This window comes from Neophocaena asiaeorientalis, unplaced genomic scaffold (genome assembly GCF_003031525.2).
Source record: "Neophocaena asiaeorientalis asiaeorientalis breed wild unplaced genomic scaffold, Neophocaena_asiaeorientalis_V1.1 scaffold114, whole genome shotgun sequence".
In the NCBI taxonomy this organism is placed as follows: domain Eukaryota; kingdom Metazoa; phylum Chordata; class Mammalia; order Artiodactyla; family Phocoenidae; genus Neophocaena; species Neophocaena asiaeorientalis.
This window is the reverse complement of record NW_020173116.1, coordinates 11,953,782-11,972,254: the sequence shown is the minus strand read 5'-3', so window position 1 is coordinate 11,972,254 and position 18,473 is coordinate 11,953,782. Positions and strand designations below refer to the sequence as shown.

Below are 18,473 nucleotides of genomic sequence, written 5' to 3'. Positions count from 1 at the left end.
CACTATTTACTCTCTGGTTCCATCACCTCCAATGGATAATCAACACACTCTGTACAGTGTTAAGTGTACAATCTGTGTACGCACGTGGAATTGGAAGCCTTCCTGCTCCAATATCAGAATTCAGCCTCTACAGATAATTTTACAAAGTTACATGATAAAAATATACATTAGCACTTTATTTTTACATCACATGGTTTATAATAAACAACCTAAAAGCTGAAAATCACGAGTACATGATTATAAACGTTGAGCAAGCAGGTTTAACAAAGGAAGACTTCTGTTTTCTAGAGGTCCGATGCATAAAGTCTCAATGCATATTAATAGGGAGCTTTCTAATGACACTGTAGTGAAGCCACAGCCTGACCCCAAGAACATGATCAGACAGGGTATCAGCTTTTATCTAGATTTCATATTGAGTTTCCCTATTTAATACCACTCTGCTGCCTCACACCAAACATTTAAAGTCACTCCTCTTTCATTCGTGTTTCCTTGCCATCACCTGTAACGCTCTGAGCAGAGTGCATCCCACTAGAGTATTACCTGGGAGTTTTAGTATAACATAAGCTGCAGACACTCCAGCATGGCATGTGAAAGGGTGGCCATAATCTTCCATTTTCACTTCTAAGAAGGTTATGTTCACTGTGTAAAACACTTGTCCTTGAGAAACAGTGTGGTTTCTATGAAAGAAGAGCCAGTCATTAATACGTACATGAGTTGTATTTAACCAACATATTTTATAACCTTTTGTCTGGAGAATAAAGTTCTTTCCTGGAGAACACTTGGGGCCATCATTGCACCCTAAATATACCCTGCTGGCTCAATGAGGTGATGGATTGTGTAGCACCAAATCTGCATTTTCTTCTGGACGGCGATGCAGAAGTGCAGTCCTTTTAATGAGAGACACCATCCTCAGCCCAAAGGGGCCTTCCCCTATCCCTCTCCACTCATCCTAACCTACATCCACTGCAAAGCCCAACACAAGTTCTTCTGCCTTTTGGCTTCATCAGTCTCGTTTCATACCACTCCACTTAAACCACCATAAACTGGGTTTACGCCACTCCGTTAGCTAACGGTCATGCATCGTCTCTCCCAAGAATCCCTGGGTTGTGGCCATTTTGCTATTTAAGGCTTGAAGGCCCATGGCCTTCCTAAATAGGGATGAGACTCATTGAAAGGAGTAGCGGAGAGAAACCGATCTTGCTGCTTGAAGCCATACTTTGTTGTTTTGCCTCCTCTCTCTATGATCCAAGCAGGATTAATAACATGAGCATCTTCTCTGAACCAGAGGCTTGACCCCACAGTACTGAAAAGGGCTTTGAAAGCTACAACCAAAAGGAGTGAGGGGAGAGACAGTGAAAGCCACCTCAAATAAAGCAGTACCAGCATCAAAATCATTTAGATGGAGAAATTCTTGCTAGGTTTTAGGGAAGCCAGAAAAGCAAAACACTTACTCGATTCCTTCTTGAATTCGTTTAGATTCCTTGTAGTAAACATCGACCAATGTATTATTGACCCTCCAGCAGCGCAGGTTTGTGTTACCCCATGTGTCTGTTATATTGCAGTCCACGATGAGGGTGGAGCCTGTGCAAGCAAATTCATAAACACACAATGAAAACACTACCAAAGTGACCTGCTTAACAAAGGCACCTTGCTTCTGAGCCCTGAATATATTTCAATTATCAAAAATGTCCCCCTGAGGTCAATGTTCATCTACTGTACATTATTCTCTCCCTGGATGGAGATGACAAGGACACATGATCTTCCGGGATGCCTATTGTACAGAGACAGGAATAAGCTGTCAAACGTCACCAGCTTGAGACCAATTTCCCCACAATATCAGGGGCACACATAGTGCTTCTACTCTCAGTAAACTTAGCAAAGTTTACAAAGTATTTCACACACGTATCCTCATTCAGTCTTCTTATCTTTCAGACACTCCAACAAGGCAGAAAAGGGGCAGAGCTATTATCCCCATCTTATAGATGAGAACACTGAGGTCCAGACAGATCAAGTGCTTTGCCCAAGGTCACACCTTAGAGGAAGGAACGAGATGTGACTCTGGTTTCCTAATTCCGAATCCAGTGATATTTCTACTTTAGCATTTGTGGCCCCTACCCTTTCCCTCTTCTCTTTATCCTGCCTCCACACGCATTCAAAAATCATATTAAATAAATTTACATTTCATCTTATTTTGCCCCCAAAGCCTAATAAATTCGATCTATTTACTACATGTAAAAAAATTACTGTACTTCTAACAGTCTACTTTAAGTTTCTTTACTCTAGGTGGTATTTTTTTTAATTTGTAAAATATAACACAGTTATGGTAAAAAGTATAGAGTATAAGTGTAAAGTTACTGAATTATTAAAAATCAAATACCCATATCACCTTCACCTCATCAAGAAAATACTATATTGCCAAAACGCCAGAAGCCGCCCACTTGTTGTCCTTGTTTTATATTTTATCACTTCCTACTCATGCCTGAACCCTGGCATCCAATGATCGATGTTTAGTTGGTGATGCTCACCCATGCTGTTGCATGACACCCATGCTGTCACCATAGTCCATACAGACAATGGACCATACTAGTTCTTTTTTTTTTTTTTTACATCTTTATTGGAGTATAATTGCTTTACACTGTTCTGTTAGTTTCTGCTTTATAACAAAGTGAATCAGCTATACATATACATATATCCCCATATCTCCTCCCTCTTGCATCTCCCTCCCTCCCACCCTCCCTATCCCACCCCTCTAGGTGGTCACAAAGCACCGAGCTGATCTCCCTGTGCTATGCCGCTGCTTCCCACTAGCTATCTAGTTTACATTTTGTAGTTTATATATGTCCATGCCACTCTCACTTCTTCCCAGCTAACCCTTCCCCCTCCCTGTGTCCTCAAGTCCATTCTCTATGTCGGCATCTTTATTCCTGTCCTGACCCTAGGTTCATCAGAACCGTTTTTGTTTTGGATTCCGTATATATGTGTTAGCACACCGTATTTGTTTTTCTTTATCTGACTTACTTCACTCTGTGTGACAGACTCTAGGTCCATCTACCTCACTACAAATAACTCAATTTCATTTCTTTTTATGCCTGAGTAATATTTTATTGTATATATGTGCCACATCTTCTTTATCCATTCATCTGTCGATGGACACTTAGGTGGCTTCCATGTCCTGGCTATTGTAAATGCAGCGAACATTTGGTGCATGTATCGTTTTGAATTATGGTTTTCTCAGGGTATATGCCCAGTAGTGGGATTGCTGGATCATATGGTAATTCTATTTTTAGTTTTCTAAGGAACCTCCATACTGTTCTCCATAGTGGCTGTATCAATTTACATTCCCACCAACAGTGCAGGAGGTTTCCCTTTTCTCCACACCCTCTCCAGCATTTATTGTTTGTAGAATTTTTGTTGATGGCCATTCTGACCGGTGTGAGGTGATACCTCATTGTGGTTTTGATTTGCCTTTCTCTGATGATTAGTGATGTTGAGCATCCTTTCATGTGATTGTTGACAATCTGCATATCTTCTTTGGAGAAATGTCTGTTTAGGTCTTCTGTCCATTCTTGTATTGGGTTGTTTGATTTTTTGATATTGAGCTGCATGAGCTCCTTGTATATTTTGGAGATTAATCCTTTGTCAATTGCTTTGTTTGCAAATATTTTCTCCCATTTTGAGGGTTGTCATTTCATCTTGTTTATGGTTCCCTTTGCTGTGCAAACCTTTTAAGTTTCATTAGGTCCCATTTATTATTATTATTTTTTTAAATTTCCATTACTCTAGGGGGAAGGTCAAAAAGGATCTTGCTGTGATTTACATCATAGAATGTTCTGCCCATGTTTTCCTCTAAGAGTTTTATAGTACCTGGCCTTACATTTAGGTCTTTAATCCATTTTGAGTTTATTTTTGTGTATGGTGTTAGGAAGTATTCTAATTTCATTCTTTTACATGTAGCCATCCAGTTTTCCCAGCACCACTTACTGAAGAGGCTGTATTTTCTCCATTGTATACTCTTCCCTCCTTTATCAAAGATAAGGTGACCATATGTGTGTGGGTTTATCTCTGGGCTTTCTATCCTGTTCCATTGATCTATCTTTCTGTTTTTGTGTCAGTACCATACTGTCTTGATTACTGTAGCTTTGTAGTATAGTCTGAAGTCAGGGAGCCTGATTCCTCCCACTCCATTTTTCTTTCTCCAGATTGCTTTGGCTACTTGGGGTCTCTTTGTTTTCATACAAACTGTGAAAAAAAATTTTTTTCTATTTCCGTGAAAAATGCCATTGGTAGTTTGAGAGGGATTACACTAAATCTGTAGATTGCTTAGGGTAATACAGTCATTTTCCAAATATTAATTCTTCCAATCCAAGAACACGGTATATCTCTCCACCTGTTTGTATTGTCTTTAATTTTTTTCATCAGTGTTTTAGTTTTCTGCATACAAACCTTTTGTCTCCTTAGGTAGGTTTATTCCTGGGTATTTTATGCTTTTGGTTGAAGTGGTGATTGGGAGTGTTTCCTTAATTTCTCTTTAAGATTTTTCATTTTTAGTGTATAGGAATGCAAGAGATTTCTGTGCATTAATTTTTTATACTGCAAATTTACCAAATTCACTGATTAGCTCTAGTAGTTTTCTGGTAGCATCTTTAGGATTCTCTATGTATAGTATCATGTCATCTGCAAACAGTGACAGCTTTAATTCTTCTTTTCCAATCTGTATTCCTTTTATTTCTTTTTCTTCTCTGATTGCTGTGGCTAAAACTTCCAAAACTATGTTGAATAATAGTGGTGAGAGTGGACATCCTTGTCTCGTTCCTGATCTTGGAGGAAATGGTTTCAGTTTTTCACCATTGAGAACAATGTTGGCTGTGGGTTTGTCATATATGGCCTTTATTATGTTGAGGTAGGTTCCCTCTATGTCCACTTACTGGAGAGATTTTATCATAAATGGGTGTTGAATTTTGTCATAAGCTTTTTCTGCAGCTGTTGAGATTATCACATGGTTTTTATCCTTCAATTTGTTAATATGGTGTATCACATTGATTGATTTGCATATATTGCAAATCCTTGCATTTCTGGGATAAACCACACTTGGCCATGGTGTATGATCCTTTTAATGTGCTGTTGGATTCTGTTTGCTTGTATTTTATTGAGGATTTTTGCATCTATGTTCATCAGTGATATTGGCCTGTAGTTTTCTTTTTTGTGACATCTTTGTCTGGTTTTGTTATCAGTGTGATGGTGGCCTTGTAGAATGAGTTTGGGAGTGTTTCTTCCTCTGCAATTTTTTGGAAGAGTTTGAGAAGAATGGGTGTTAGCTCTTCTCTAAATGTTTGATAGAATTCACCTTTGAAGCCATCTGGTCCGGGCTTTTGTTTGTTGGAAGATTTTTAATCACAGTTTCAATTTCAGTGCTTGTGATTGGTCTGTTCATTTTTTCTATTTCTTCCTGGTTCAGTCTTGGAATGTTGTACTTTTCTAAGAATTTGTCCACTTCTTCCAGGTTGTCCCTTTTATTAACATATAGTTGCTTGTAGTAGCATGATCCTTTGTATTTCTTCAGTGTCAGATGTTACTTTTTTTTCATTTCTAATGCTATTGATTTCAATCTTCTCCCTTTTTTCTTGATGAGTCTGGGTAATGGTTTATCAATTTTGTTTATATTCTCAAAGAACCAGCTTTTAGTTTTATTGATGTTTGTTATTGTTTTCTTCATTTCTTTTCATTTATTTCTGATCTGATCTTTATGATTTCTTTCATTCTGCTAACGTTGGGGTTTTTTTGTTCTTCTTTCTCTAATTGCTTTAGGTGTAATGTTAGGTTGTTTATTTGAGATCTTTTCCTGTTTCTTGAGGTAGGATTGTATTGCTATAAACTTCCCTCTTAGAACTGCTTTTGCTGCATCCCATAGGTATTCTGTCGTCGTGTTTTCACTGTCATTTTTTTCTAGGTATTTTTTGATGTCCTCTTTGATTTCTTCAGTGATCTCTTAGTTATTTAGTAGTGTCTTGTTTAGCCTCCATGTGTTTGTATTTTTTAGAGTTTTTTTCCTGTAATTGATCTAGTCTCGTAGCATTGTGGTCGGAAAAGATACTTAATAGTATTTCAATTTTCTTAAGTTTACCAAGGCTTGATTTGGGACCTAAGATATGATCTATCCTGAAGAATGTGCCATGAGCAATTGAGAAGAAAGTGTATTCTGTTGTTTTTGGATGGAAGGTCCTAGAAATATCAATTAAGTCCATCTGGTCTAATGTGCATTAAAGTTGTATTTCTTTATTTATTTTCATTTTGGATGATCTGTCCATTGGTGTAAGTGGGGTGTTAAAGTCCCCTACTATTATTGTGTTACTGTCGATTTCCCCTTTTATGTCTGTTAGCATTTGTCTTATGTATTGAGGTGCTCCTATGTTGGGTGCATAAATATTTACAATTGTTATATATTTTTCTTGGATAGATCCCTTGATCATTATGTAATGTCCTTCTTTGTCTCTTGTAATAGTCTTTATTTTAAAGTCTATTTTTTCTTATATGAGTATTGCTACTTCATCCTTCTCTTGATTTCCATTTGCATGGAATACCTTTTTCCATCCCCTCACTTTCAGTCTGTATGTGTCCCTAGGTCTGAAGTTGGTCTCTTGTAGACAGCATATATAAGGGTCTTGTTTTTGTATCCATGCAGATAGTCTGTGTCTTTTGGTTGGAGCATATAAGCCATTTACATTTAAGGTAAGTATTTATATGTATTTTCCTATGACGATTTTCTTAATTGTTTTGGGTTTCTTTTTGTAGGTCTTTTCCTTCTCTGTGCTTCCCTCCTAGAGAAGTTCCTTTACCATTTGTTGTAAAGCTGGTTTGGTGGTGCTGAGTTCTCTTAACTTTTGCTTGTCTGTAAAGGTTTTAATTTCTCCATTGAATCTGAATAAGATCCTTGCTGGGTAATCTTGGTTGTAGATTTTCCCATTTTATCACTTTGAATGTGTCCTGCCACCCCCTTCTGGCTTGCAGAGTCCTGCTGAAAGATCAGCTATTAACCTTATGGGGATTCCCTTGTATGTTATTTGTTGCTTTTCCCTTGCTGCTTTTAATATTTTTTCTTTGTATATAATTTTTGATAGTTTGATTAATATGTGTCTTGGCATGTTTCTCCTTGGGTTTATCCTGTATGGGACTCTCTGTGCTTCCTGGACTTGATTGACTATTTCTTTCCCATATTAGGGAAGTTTTCAATAATCTCTTCAAATATTTTCTCAGACCCTTTCTTTTTCTCTTCTTCTGGGACCCTTATAATTCGAATGTTGGTGTGTTTAATGTTGGCTCAGAGGTCTCTGAGACTGTCCTCAATTCTTTTTTCTTTATTCAGCTCTGCAGAAGTTATTGCCACTATTCTGTCTTCCAGGTCACTTATCCGTTCTTTTGCCTTAGTTATTCTTCTATTGATTCCTTCTATTTTTAATTTCATTTATTTTGTTGTTCATCATTACTTGTTTGCTCTTTAGTTCTTCTAATTCCTTGTTAAACATTTCTTGTATGTTCTCCATTCTATTTCTGAGATTTTGGATCATCTTTACCATCATTACTCTGAATTCTTTTTCCAGTAGACTGCTTATTTCCTCTTCATATATTTGGTCATATATTTGGGTTTTTACCTTGCTCCTTCATCTGCTGCATATTTCTCTGTCTTCTCACTTTGCTTAACTTACTGTGTTTGGGGTCTCCTTTTCACAGCCTGCAGGTTCGTAGCTCCTCTTGTTTCTGGTGGGTTAGGTTGGTTCAGTGGCTTGTGTAGGCTTCCTTGTGGGGGGGATTTGTGTCTGTGTTCTAGTGGGTGGGCTGAATCTTCTCTTTCTGGTGGGCAGGGCCGTGTCCAGTGGTGTGTTTTGGGTGGTCTGTGAATTTAGTATGACTTTCGGCAGCCTGTCTGCTAATGGGTGGGGTTATGTTCCTGTCTTGCTAGTTGTTTGGCATGGGATGTCCAGCACTGGGGCTTGCTGGCCATTGGATGGAGCTTGGTTTTAGTGTTGAGACGAGAGCTCTCACCAATTAATATTACATGGGGCCGGGTGGTCTCTGGTTGTCCAACATCCTGGACACAGCTCTCCCAACTTGGAGGTCCAGGCCCAACACCCAGCCAGAGCGCCAAGACCCTGCTAGCTTCACAGCACAGAATAAAAGGAAGGTTAAAAAAAAAAAAGAACAGACAGAACCCCAAAACAAATGATAAAAGCAAAACTAAACAGGCAAAATCACAGAAACATACATACACACACACACACACACACACACATTCACAAAAAGAAAAAAAAAAAAACCCAAACAGACAGAACCCCAAGACAAACAGTAAGAGCAAAACTAAACAGACAAAATCACACAAAGAAACATACACACAGACACTCAGAAAAAGAGAAAAAAAAAAAAAGGAAAAGAGCAACCAAACCAATAAACAAACCCACAGATGAAAACAAACACTAAAAACTAAACTAAGGTAAACATAAAACCAAAAACAAATCAAATGCAGAAAGCAAACCCTGAGTCCACAGTTGCCCCCAATGTCCCCCGCCTCAATTTTGGAAACACTCATTGTCTATTCAGGTGTTCCACACATGCAGGGTTTACCAAGCTGATTGTGGGGATTTAGTCCACTGCTTCTGAGGCTGCACAGTGAGATTTCCTTTCCTTTCTCTTCTTTGTTCACACAGCTCCTGGGGTTCAGCTTTGGTTTTGGCCCCGCCTCTGCGTGTAAGTCACCTTCAGGCATCTGTTCCCCGCCAAGACAGGACAGGATTAAAGCAGTGGCTGATTAGGGCTCTCTTGTTCACTCAGGCCCGGGAGAGGGTAGGGTATGGTAGTCACAAATGGGATGCTGGGAGTGCCTGCAGTGGCAGAGGGCAGTGTGACGTTGCACCAGCCTGAGGTGCGCCGTGTGTTCTCCTGGGGAAGTTGACCCTGGATCACAGGAGCCTGGCAGTGGTGTGCTGCATAGTGGGTATAGATGTGGCACATATATACAATGGAATATTACTCAGCCTTAAAAAGAAATGAAATTGAGCTATTTGTAATGAGGTGGATAGACCTAGAGTCTGTCATACAGAGTGAAGTAAGTCAGAAAGAAAAAGACAAATACCGTATGCTAACACATGTATATGGAATTTAAGGGGAAAAAAATGTCATGAAGAACCTAGGGGTAAGACAGGAATAAAGACGCAGACCTACTGGAGAACGGACTTGAGGATATGGGGAGGGGGAAGGGTGAGCTTTGACAGGGCGAGAGAGAGTCATGGACATATACACACTAACAAACGTAGTAAGGTAGATAGCTAGGGGGAAGCAGGCGCAAGGCACAGGGATATTAGCTCGGTGCTTTGTGACAGCCTGGAGGGGTGGGATGGGGAGAGTGGGAGGGAGGGAGACGCAAGAGGGAAGACATATGGGAACATATGTATATGTATAACTGATTCACTTTGTTATAAAGCAGAAACTAACACACCATTGTAAAGCAATTATACCCCAATAAAGATGTTTAAAAAATAAATAAATAAAAATAAATTTTAGGGTAAAATAAAATACATTTTTAAAAATCAGATTAAGGACATTCCCTTCTATTCTTAATAAAAGAGTTGGTTTTTTTTAAAATAATGAATTCCTAGTTCAAGTTTTCTAAATGACTTTTCTGTATCTATAAGGTAAGCGTATTATTTTTCTCCTTTAGTTTGTTTATGCAAAATAAAAGAGTGAATTATCTAATATGAAACAACTTCGTATTGCTCTGTATAACCCCAATTTAGTCCTTTATGTATGTTGTTAAAATAAATTTGCTTTACATTTTTCATCTGTGTTTATGAATGAGAGTTGGCCTGAAATTTTCCTTTGTAATAATGTCCTGGACTTCCCAGGTAGTGCAGTGGTTGAGAATCCACCTGCCAATGCAGGGGACACAGGTTCAACCCCTGGTCCAGGAAGATCCCACATGCCACAGAGAAACTAAGCCCATGCACCACAACTACTGAGCCTGCGTTCTACAGCCCATAAGCCACAACTACTGAGCCTGTGCGCTACAGCTACTGAACCCTGCATGCCTAGAGCTCATGCTCCACAACTAGAGAAGCCACCGCAGTGAGAAGCCCATGCACCACTGTGAAGAGTAGCCCCAGCTCGCTGCAACTAGAGAAAGCCTGTGCACAGCAATGAAGACCCAATACAACCAAAAATAAATTTAAAAAAAATTAATAATGTCCTTGTTGGGTTTGGGTGTCAAGGTTTTCCTGACCTTATAAAATGAGATAAGGACTATTTCCTCTTTTACTGCTCTCTGAAACAATTTGTTGAAAATTGATGTTATCTCTTTATTAAATGTTTTGTAGAATTCACCAGTAAAATCAACTGAATCTGGAATTTTGTTTGTGGGAAGATTTTAAATTTATTTAATAGTTATATGATTATCTTCCTCTCTCATGGCTTATATTTCCTTTCTAATTATCTAAACACAATGGCTAGAATTTTCAAAGACAGGAGAGGGGAACAACATTAATTAAGAGAGTTAATAACAGGTATGTTTATCCTTTCTAGGTGTTTATGAAATCCACTAGGGTATTCACATGGTGAGTGATATGTAGACAACTATCTTTTATTATGGGCATTATTATTTCTTTGAAAATTCAGAAGAACTAAAGAACCCTCCTTGAAAAATGTGGGTCCAGAGTCTCTTAAGTATTGAGTAGATTTCATCTCTTTTCCATGCGTTGCTTTGTAAGCTTTCTCATTTCTGTCTTTAATGTTTGAGTTTCTCTGCATTGGGGGGATTAGATTTGCTGGAGCTTCCTCTATCTTCTTTTTCTATTCCACCCCACCCCCGCCCCAACCCTTCTATCCCAGAACCAACTTTGGAATTTATCAATTCTATTTGTTGGTTGTTTTCCTTATAATAACTTTATAATTTTTTATGCCTATCTTTTTTATTTCCTTCCATGGAGTTGTTTAGTTGCTCTTTTTTATAGAGTTAAATGGTTAGATGATGGATTTTAATGTTTTCTACACTTATTATTAATCATAATGATATTTAAAGATACATGCTTGTTTAGAACTCACCATTGGTCACATTCCATGAAATTTGATATATTCTCTCTGCCATCATTTTCTAAATATTCTGTACCAATGGCTTTGGCTTAATCTAACCAAGAAAGTAAATACTTAGAAGCTAAATTTTTTGTTGCTTATTTTTTTTAATTAGTGGATTTATTTTTTGTTGGGTTTATCATTGTTTTGACTTCAGCTGTAAATTTCTAGATTACCTACATGGGGATTATACCACGTGGTCTGTATAATTTCTTTTGGGTCTCTGAGTTTTTCATAGATGTTTATGAGTGCCATCCATTAAATACATTATTCTTAATATATTACTAGAGTATTTTAGATCCTTATTTGACTAGCAAATTTGTCAAAGCCAGAGTATGTTAAAACCTCCCACTATATCTGAAACTATTGTACTGTCTTGTTGTATTGTTCTTGTACTTCTGAGAGTTTAGCTTTATATATTTTATTTTGATGCATGGTTATTTGACACATAAACATTTTTATTTGGGGAAGGATAATTTTTATTAGTATAAAATGATTCAATTTGTCATTTAATTTTTTGCATTGAAAGATATATTATCAGATTGAAAGATTAATATTGTGAATCTGATTTCTTTGTATTGCTATTGTATGCAAATCTTATGCATATCTTGCTTAGGCACTGATTTTTAATCTTCTAGGACATGTATTTTAGATCTATTTTGAGGAGAGCATATAATTGGATTTTAATATTTGACTCAACCTGAACATCTGCCTTTTCTTTTTTTAATTTTTTTATTTTTTGGTTGCATTGCCTCTTTGTTGCTGCATGCGGGCTTTCTCTAGTTGCGGCGAGTGGGGGCTACTTTTTGTTGCGGTGCACGGGCTTCTCATTGCAGTGACTTCTCTTGTTGTGGAGCATGGGCTCTAGGCGGGTGGGCTTCAGTAGTTGTATAGCGTGGGCTCAGCAGGTGTGGCTCACAGGCTCTAGAGCTCAGGCTCAGTAGATGTGGCACATGGGCTTAGTTGCCCCATGGCATGTGGGATCTTCCCAGACCATGGATTGAACCTGTGTCCCCTGCATTGGCAGGAGGATTCTTAACCACTGCACCACCAGGGAAGTCCCGAGCATCTGTCTTTTAATAAAAACTTTGTTTAATTTATTTTTTCTTTAGAAGGTACTCAACACATTTTTACCTTACTAGTGATTACCTTTAAATTTAAAAAAATTATGAGTCCCTTTTTCTCCACTTAGATCACAAACTGAGGCAGTGTTTATTGATCCCTTCCTATGGAAAATAAGGAAAATAACATGATAACTCCCCCTACTCCTTTCATATCCTTCCTAGTGTGAGATAATATAACCCAGGACTCTTGATCAACATTACTTAATAGTAGTTTGATATTACATATCATGTCTTTCAGGAAGGACTTGTCTTTGTGTGAACAGATTTACAATAATCTTTCAGACCCATAGTGATTGCAGCCAGACCTTTCACAGCACAACCTCCCCAGCCTTCTGCTCTGTGATTTTTTATTTTGATACCTCTCCTGATGAACTCAGGTATATCAAAAGCTGGAAACTGGATACACCTGTGTGGGATTTGTCTTCATTCCTGAAATTCAAAAACATTCACAAGGATGTGTGGACTTACTGATTCCTGCCCTTAGGATTTCAGTGGCTTCAATAAGTTTACTCACCAAGTTTTACTTCAATTGAATTATTTTTTGGATAAATGATCTTAGGGATTCTTCTTCCATTTCCCACTTTTTCTGCTAAGAAATCATACCCACATGAAATTGTATTAGAGACATTCCCAACTACTTGAATGCAGTAATAACATAAAGAAAACCTGGTACTGAGCAGACCTTCAATAAACGTTGGTCAAGAAAAAACAATACCCATGATGTGACAAAGTATCACTCCATAAGTGCATATTTTTCAACCAGAAATAATTGAATTGCTAAGGGGAAAATCTAAAAGCTGGGCTACCAAGAGAGTTCACATCATCATTATATATTCGACATAAATATAAACTGATGAGATTGTGTAATAACTTCTCATTGCCTAGTCATTCAGTACACGTCTTAAGCAGTGGTGATAAGCAAAGCTCTGGCCTGGGTCCTAGACAGAAAGAAACAGTGACCCTAATGGTCTGTCCTCAGTTCCACTCCTCCATCCTCCAACCCTGCTATTCCATATTCTTCGCAGACCTTCCTTATTCTTCAGCTTTTTCATCCCTCCCCCCCCACTTTATAACTGCCTTCCTTGTATTGACTCCCCACCCCTTTGTCTTTCTCCACACCTTCCCTCCCCCATTTGTCTACCAATATTTAGCAATCACCCTCTGGATCCCACATTTCTCCTCTCCATTTGGGGTGCGAGGTGAAAAAGTTATAAGAGGGAAGCTATAAAAATGCAAAACCGTATGTCCTTTATGGTGGCAATAATATTTGCACATTCTAGAAACTATTCAAATTCAGTACAGTAAGTCCTCTGCATACAAACCTTCAAGTTGTGAACTTTCAAAGATGCTAACTTGCGTTTGCGTGTCCACATAAGTTAGTTCATGTGTCTGGCATACATTGTCACATGTGTGCAACCTCTACAAGTGGTTGTGCTTTTGTGTACTTTACTCTACAGTACTGTATAAAGTAGAGTATCTTTATTTCAAGCCCAGGATGTCCAGAAGCAAGTGTAAAAGCAGCGGTGATGTAGCTGGTACTTTCCTGCTCACTCGATGCCAGCCCCTGGATGCCAGCTCTCGTACTGGACTACTGTACTTTTCAAGGTACTGTACTGTAAGATTAAAAATGTTTTCTTTATTTTGTGTGTTTCTTTTTTATGTATTATCTTTGTGAAAATTATTATAAACCTATTACAGTACGGTACTATATAGCCGATTGTGTTAGTTGGGTACCTAAGCTAACTTTGTTGGACCTACAGACATGCTCTTGGGATGGAACTTGTTCTTATGCAGGGGACTTACTGTATGTCCCAAACAGAAGTCATCACCAGCCAGTCGATATACCATCTCCCACTCAATCACACACATGGAAAATCTAGATGTCATTCTAAGTAACAGCTTTCCTCCCACCCTCTTCATATGATCACCACCCAGCCAAACTCATTTTACCTCTTAGCATTTCTCAGTCTGTGCCTCTTTCTTGACACCTAAACCCTATTTTCTACTCTCGACTCTTTCCCTAGGCACTCTCATTCACATCCACCTCTTCAATTACCGTCTGAAGTTCAATGACTTTGCAAAAAGGTGTAACTCTAAGCTCCAGACCCATATAGGCCATGACCTACTTGACATCTCAAGTCACCAAGTACTCAGCTCACGCATGACCAAACTCATGATCTCACTCTTAAATCCAGTTTTCCTCCAGAGTTATCTTTTTTCCTTGAATCGTATTACCATCCAAAAGGCCTAGCTTCCTGGATCTTGCCATATCTCTCACCCCACATTCAATCTGACACCAAGACCTGTGGATTTTACCTCCTAGAATGCCTGGAGTCCATCCACCTGTGCCTAGCTGATGTCTCACCTGCATTTCTGCACCTGCCTCCTAACTGCCATTCTTATCTATAGGGATCGTTCTGTGCACAGTGAGCTCTCAGAAACATGTTACACCATGCTACTCTCCTGCTCTCAACTGCTCTGGCTGCTTCCCATTGTTCTTAGGAGAAAATCCATGCTTCCCACACTGGACTGAACATTCCTACCTAAGGTTGGCCCCTGACTGCTTCTCCAACCTCTTTACCTACTGTGATCTCCCTTATTCAGCACCATCCCACCAACCTACCTACTTCCCATCCTTCAGACATACCATGGTCTGACTTGTTGTAGGGCCTTCACTTTGGCTGCCCCCTCAGTCTAGAAAAAACCTCACTCGTTTAAGCAGTTAATGCTTCCTGACCATCAGCATCACTATTATTGGGAAGCTTTCCCTGACCCACTTCCTTCTCAACAGATCCTTGTCTGTATGATATCATATTTTCCTTTCTACTCAGACTTCAAAGCTCCATCCAAGCAGCGGTCATGGCTGTTTGCCTCACCATCATGTTCTCCCTGCCCAGCATAGGACCTGACCTTGATGGGCACTCAGTAAAGGGTCACTAAATTACTGCCTGAAGAAGAATCTCCTACCACTTACAGCGAAGTTCACATGGTTACATCCAGATGTTGCAGCAGCCTCCTAAGTGGTCTCCAGGCCTCAAGACCCCCTTCAACTCCTGCTCAAACCATCTTAGGACTGATCTCATCCATCACAAATGCAGCCTCGTGGCTCTGCATTTACACTCATCCAAGGGCTCTTCAGCGCTTCATGGTAAAACCTGCGTATAATCAGCCCCCTTGACCTTTCCCCTGTTTAACTCCATGACTGCAGTTCCCACCACTCCTCAGCTCACAGTTTTTTATGCTCTAACAAAATTACTTTTAGATCCAACATAAACTATCATGGTAGACACTTCCATGCTTTGCCTTAGACATTTCTCTCTGCCCCTCTTCCCTCTTCTTTACTTCTGTAAACCCTGCTTGTCCTTCAAAATTCAGCTGAGAAGACATTTCCTCTTGGAAAGCTTCCAAGACCATTTATTTACTTGCCACCTATGCAGCTACTTCTGATTTTTTTCCTGCTCCCCTGGACACTGTTTATAACACTCTCCTTACCACATAATGTTAAGATGATCCATTTACATTTCTAGCACCACTACAACCAGGCTGAGAGCTTCTCAATACAAGAAAGAATTTTTTAAATTTTTTAATTATAGGTTTTAACAATTTTGGGCATATAACAGATAATAAATAAACATTTATTGCAATGACATAAAATAAAGATTATTGGACTCAATGATCTCTTAAGGTATTCTTCATTTTGCCTTTGAAATTCCATCTTATAAAGAATTCCCTCAGCCACCAGTGTAAGACTAGAGCATAAGATCATTGAGGTATTCATGTCCGCCCTTTACTGAATACCTATACTTCGCCAGGCACCCTGGGTGCTACTCCATAGACATGATCTCATTTAATTTTCATGAATAAACCAAGAATTTTAGTCTTCCTTTTTTTCAGATGAGAAAACTAAACAGCCCATGCCCTTTTGCCCCACGCCTCCTACCTTCTGATTCTAATAATGACATGTTTGAGGGACTGCTAACCCTCAGGAAAATCAAGATCGGGAACCCCTTCTGCCCAAAGCCAACCTCTCATGCAAAGCCGAGGGGCAGTCAAGGTGGTGGGTACGATTGCACTTACTGATGTTCACAGAAATGCTATTTAAAACAGTGTGCCGCTTCTTTGCGTATGTGAGTGTGGCTTGACACGCATAGTTCCCTCCATCCCCTGTCGAGACATTCTTCACTAAAAGCCTTTTTCTCCGAGAAATAAATCGTTCTCCTTCAATCTCTTTACAGTCCTAAATTTAAAAAATATATTTTTCATTTCAAAGAGTATTTTGGGGTATCAGTTACATTCCTAGTTAGCACCATTCTATGAACCATGGGGAGACAAGAAACCTATGTGATCTCTAGACCTTAGGTAATTTACAATCTAATTAAAGACATATGTATATTTATATAAGATATATACATATCTCCCCAGAAAACTGATAAAGGATATTCTACAGGTTACAGTGAGAGCTATAAATATGAGGTCTACTGGGAGTTGAGAGGAGAGAAGCCTATGAAGGCTGGAAGGAAGACTTTATGGAGAAGGATTGGACCTAGTCCATAAAGGAGTTTGGTAGGAGGATGTGAACAGGCAGGAAGGTCCTCCACGTCGCTCAATGGACCACCGTCTAATGGCACCAAGCTCCTTTGCAAGACTGCAAGCCCAGGTGAATAAGGACTGTGACCTCTGTGTTACAGGTCCAATCACACCTTCTCCACCTATCAGGGGTTGGATTTGCCGAGGTCCAAAATAACTCTTCACCAACCTTCTATCTGGTGGCCTGAGCAATAGTCAAAGTGCGTGGCAAGGTTAAGGGGAGCAGATATCACGTCACTTCTTAAGTCACCCAGGCTTCCTCTGCATCAACAAGGAAACAGCCTCACACAAAACCAACTTGAAGGCTGGTTAGTCTCAGGAAGGCCTTTCTCATTGTTCTCCTCAGTTTCCACCCAGAGGGCAAGCCTCACCATTCATCTGTCCTGTCATAAGCTCACATTCTCATGTGAATCATTTTTTCCATCTCAGAGGCCCACTCCTGAACTCTTTCTCAAACCTTTTCCCATTTCTTCAGGAAGTGCCAATCTACAAAATAACATCTGGGATAATTGAGTCCATTTATTCACTCAAATATTTTTCTTGCTCTTTGCTAGCATTGTGAGAGGCCCTGGTCATGCAGGAATAAGATGATGTCCCTCAGAGCTCACAATCCTTATAATAGAGAAGACAAACATACAACCCCTCATTATATAAAGATGTAATCGCTCCAGTTTTGAGCTCTCTCCTCACTGAGTCAACCATGGTCAGAATTCACTCTCCACCATTGGAACAGTGTGAATGCTTCCATCGTGGAAGGTGAAACTCAATAATGCCAAAATGAACATTTGTTTATTTATTTATCATGTGAACAATAACTTTCTAGAAGTCTTATATTATTTTTTCTGTAAACACTCTATAGGGGAAACCAAATTATAATCAGAAAATTGCTTACCGAGTAGAATGGGAATTACTAGTAAGAGTCAGATGCTGATAATATGAGTGATGTTGCCTTCTTTAGAATAGGGACAAACAAAAAGTGTGAGTGTTTGGATTATGGAAACCTCGTTCCTGGGTGGGGCTTGCGTGGGCGCAATCTCTGGGACTCTGTTTCTATGCTCTGATCTTGATCAGTCCCCTTTCTGATTGACTCATTCAAGACATACAAATATTTAATCATATTAAAGTTTACCCTGGACAGCTGAAGAGCCATTCTGTCCTTTTTCAGTAACGAGAACTGTCTCTATTGTAATCCGCTGCATTATTTTAGAGTTTTAATTCTCAGAAGGCTTTGACTTTTAGTTAAAAGTGAGTGGTGATATCTCACTAATAAGATTTTAATTAGTAATATTAGCAGTCTACATTTGAAAATTTGTGTCTTTCTAGCACCAAGAAGAACAATTCTGACCCAGCATGTACAATGGTTCACAGGTACAAAATAGATGAGAGCATCCTGGCTAAGCTGTAGTGGTCATAGGAGAGTGATGAAGATGAAACTGGTGAGGGAGTCAGGAGCCCAATCATAGAAAACCATGAAAAGGGGAGGAGCATCTGAAGCTGTCTGTGCAAGGGACCAAGGTGTGCATATTTGCCTTGGAGCACAATCTGTCTGGTTGCTCTGTGGGAAAGGATTAAAATGGGGGCAATCCTAACGACTAGGGAACAATTTAGGAAATTATTTCCACACACTAAGGCTGAATAGAACATGAACTAAGG

General features: G+C 39.2%; 1 protein-coding gene across 4 annotated transcripts in view; it reads right to left on the bottom strand.

Annotated features, from left to right (window-relative positions):
- The window catches only part of IL1RL2 (interleukin 1 receptor like 2), a 48,169-nt gene that overhangs the window by 15,300 nt on the left and 14,396 nt on the right, over window positions 1-18,473 (bottom strand). For 3 of the 4 annotated variants that reach the window (XR_003003155.1, XM_024744047.1, XM_024744049.1), the window contains exons 5-8: window positions 16,311-16,470; window positions 12,748-12,822; window positions 1,452-1,581; window positions 541-677 (exon numbers count right to left, since the gene is read on the bottom strand). Coding sequence is in view for 3 of the 4 variants with exons in the window: in XM_024744047.1 (XP_024599815.1) it covers window positions 541-677; window positions 1,452-1,581; window positions 12,748-12,822; window positions 16,311-16,470 (502 nt within the window). In the remaining variant the exon portion in view is untranslated. The remainder of the gene's footprint in view (window positions 1-540; window positions 678-1,451; window positions 1,582-12,747; window positions 12,823-16,310; window positions 16,471-18,473) is intronic. The other variant, XM_024744048.1, reaches the window with a different exon arrangement.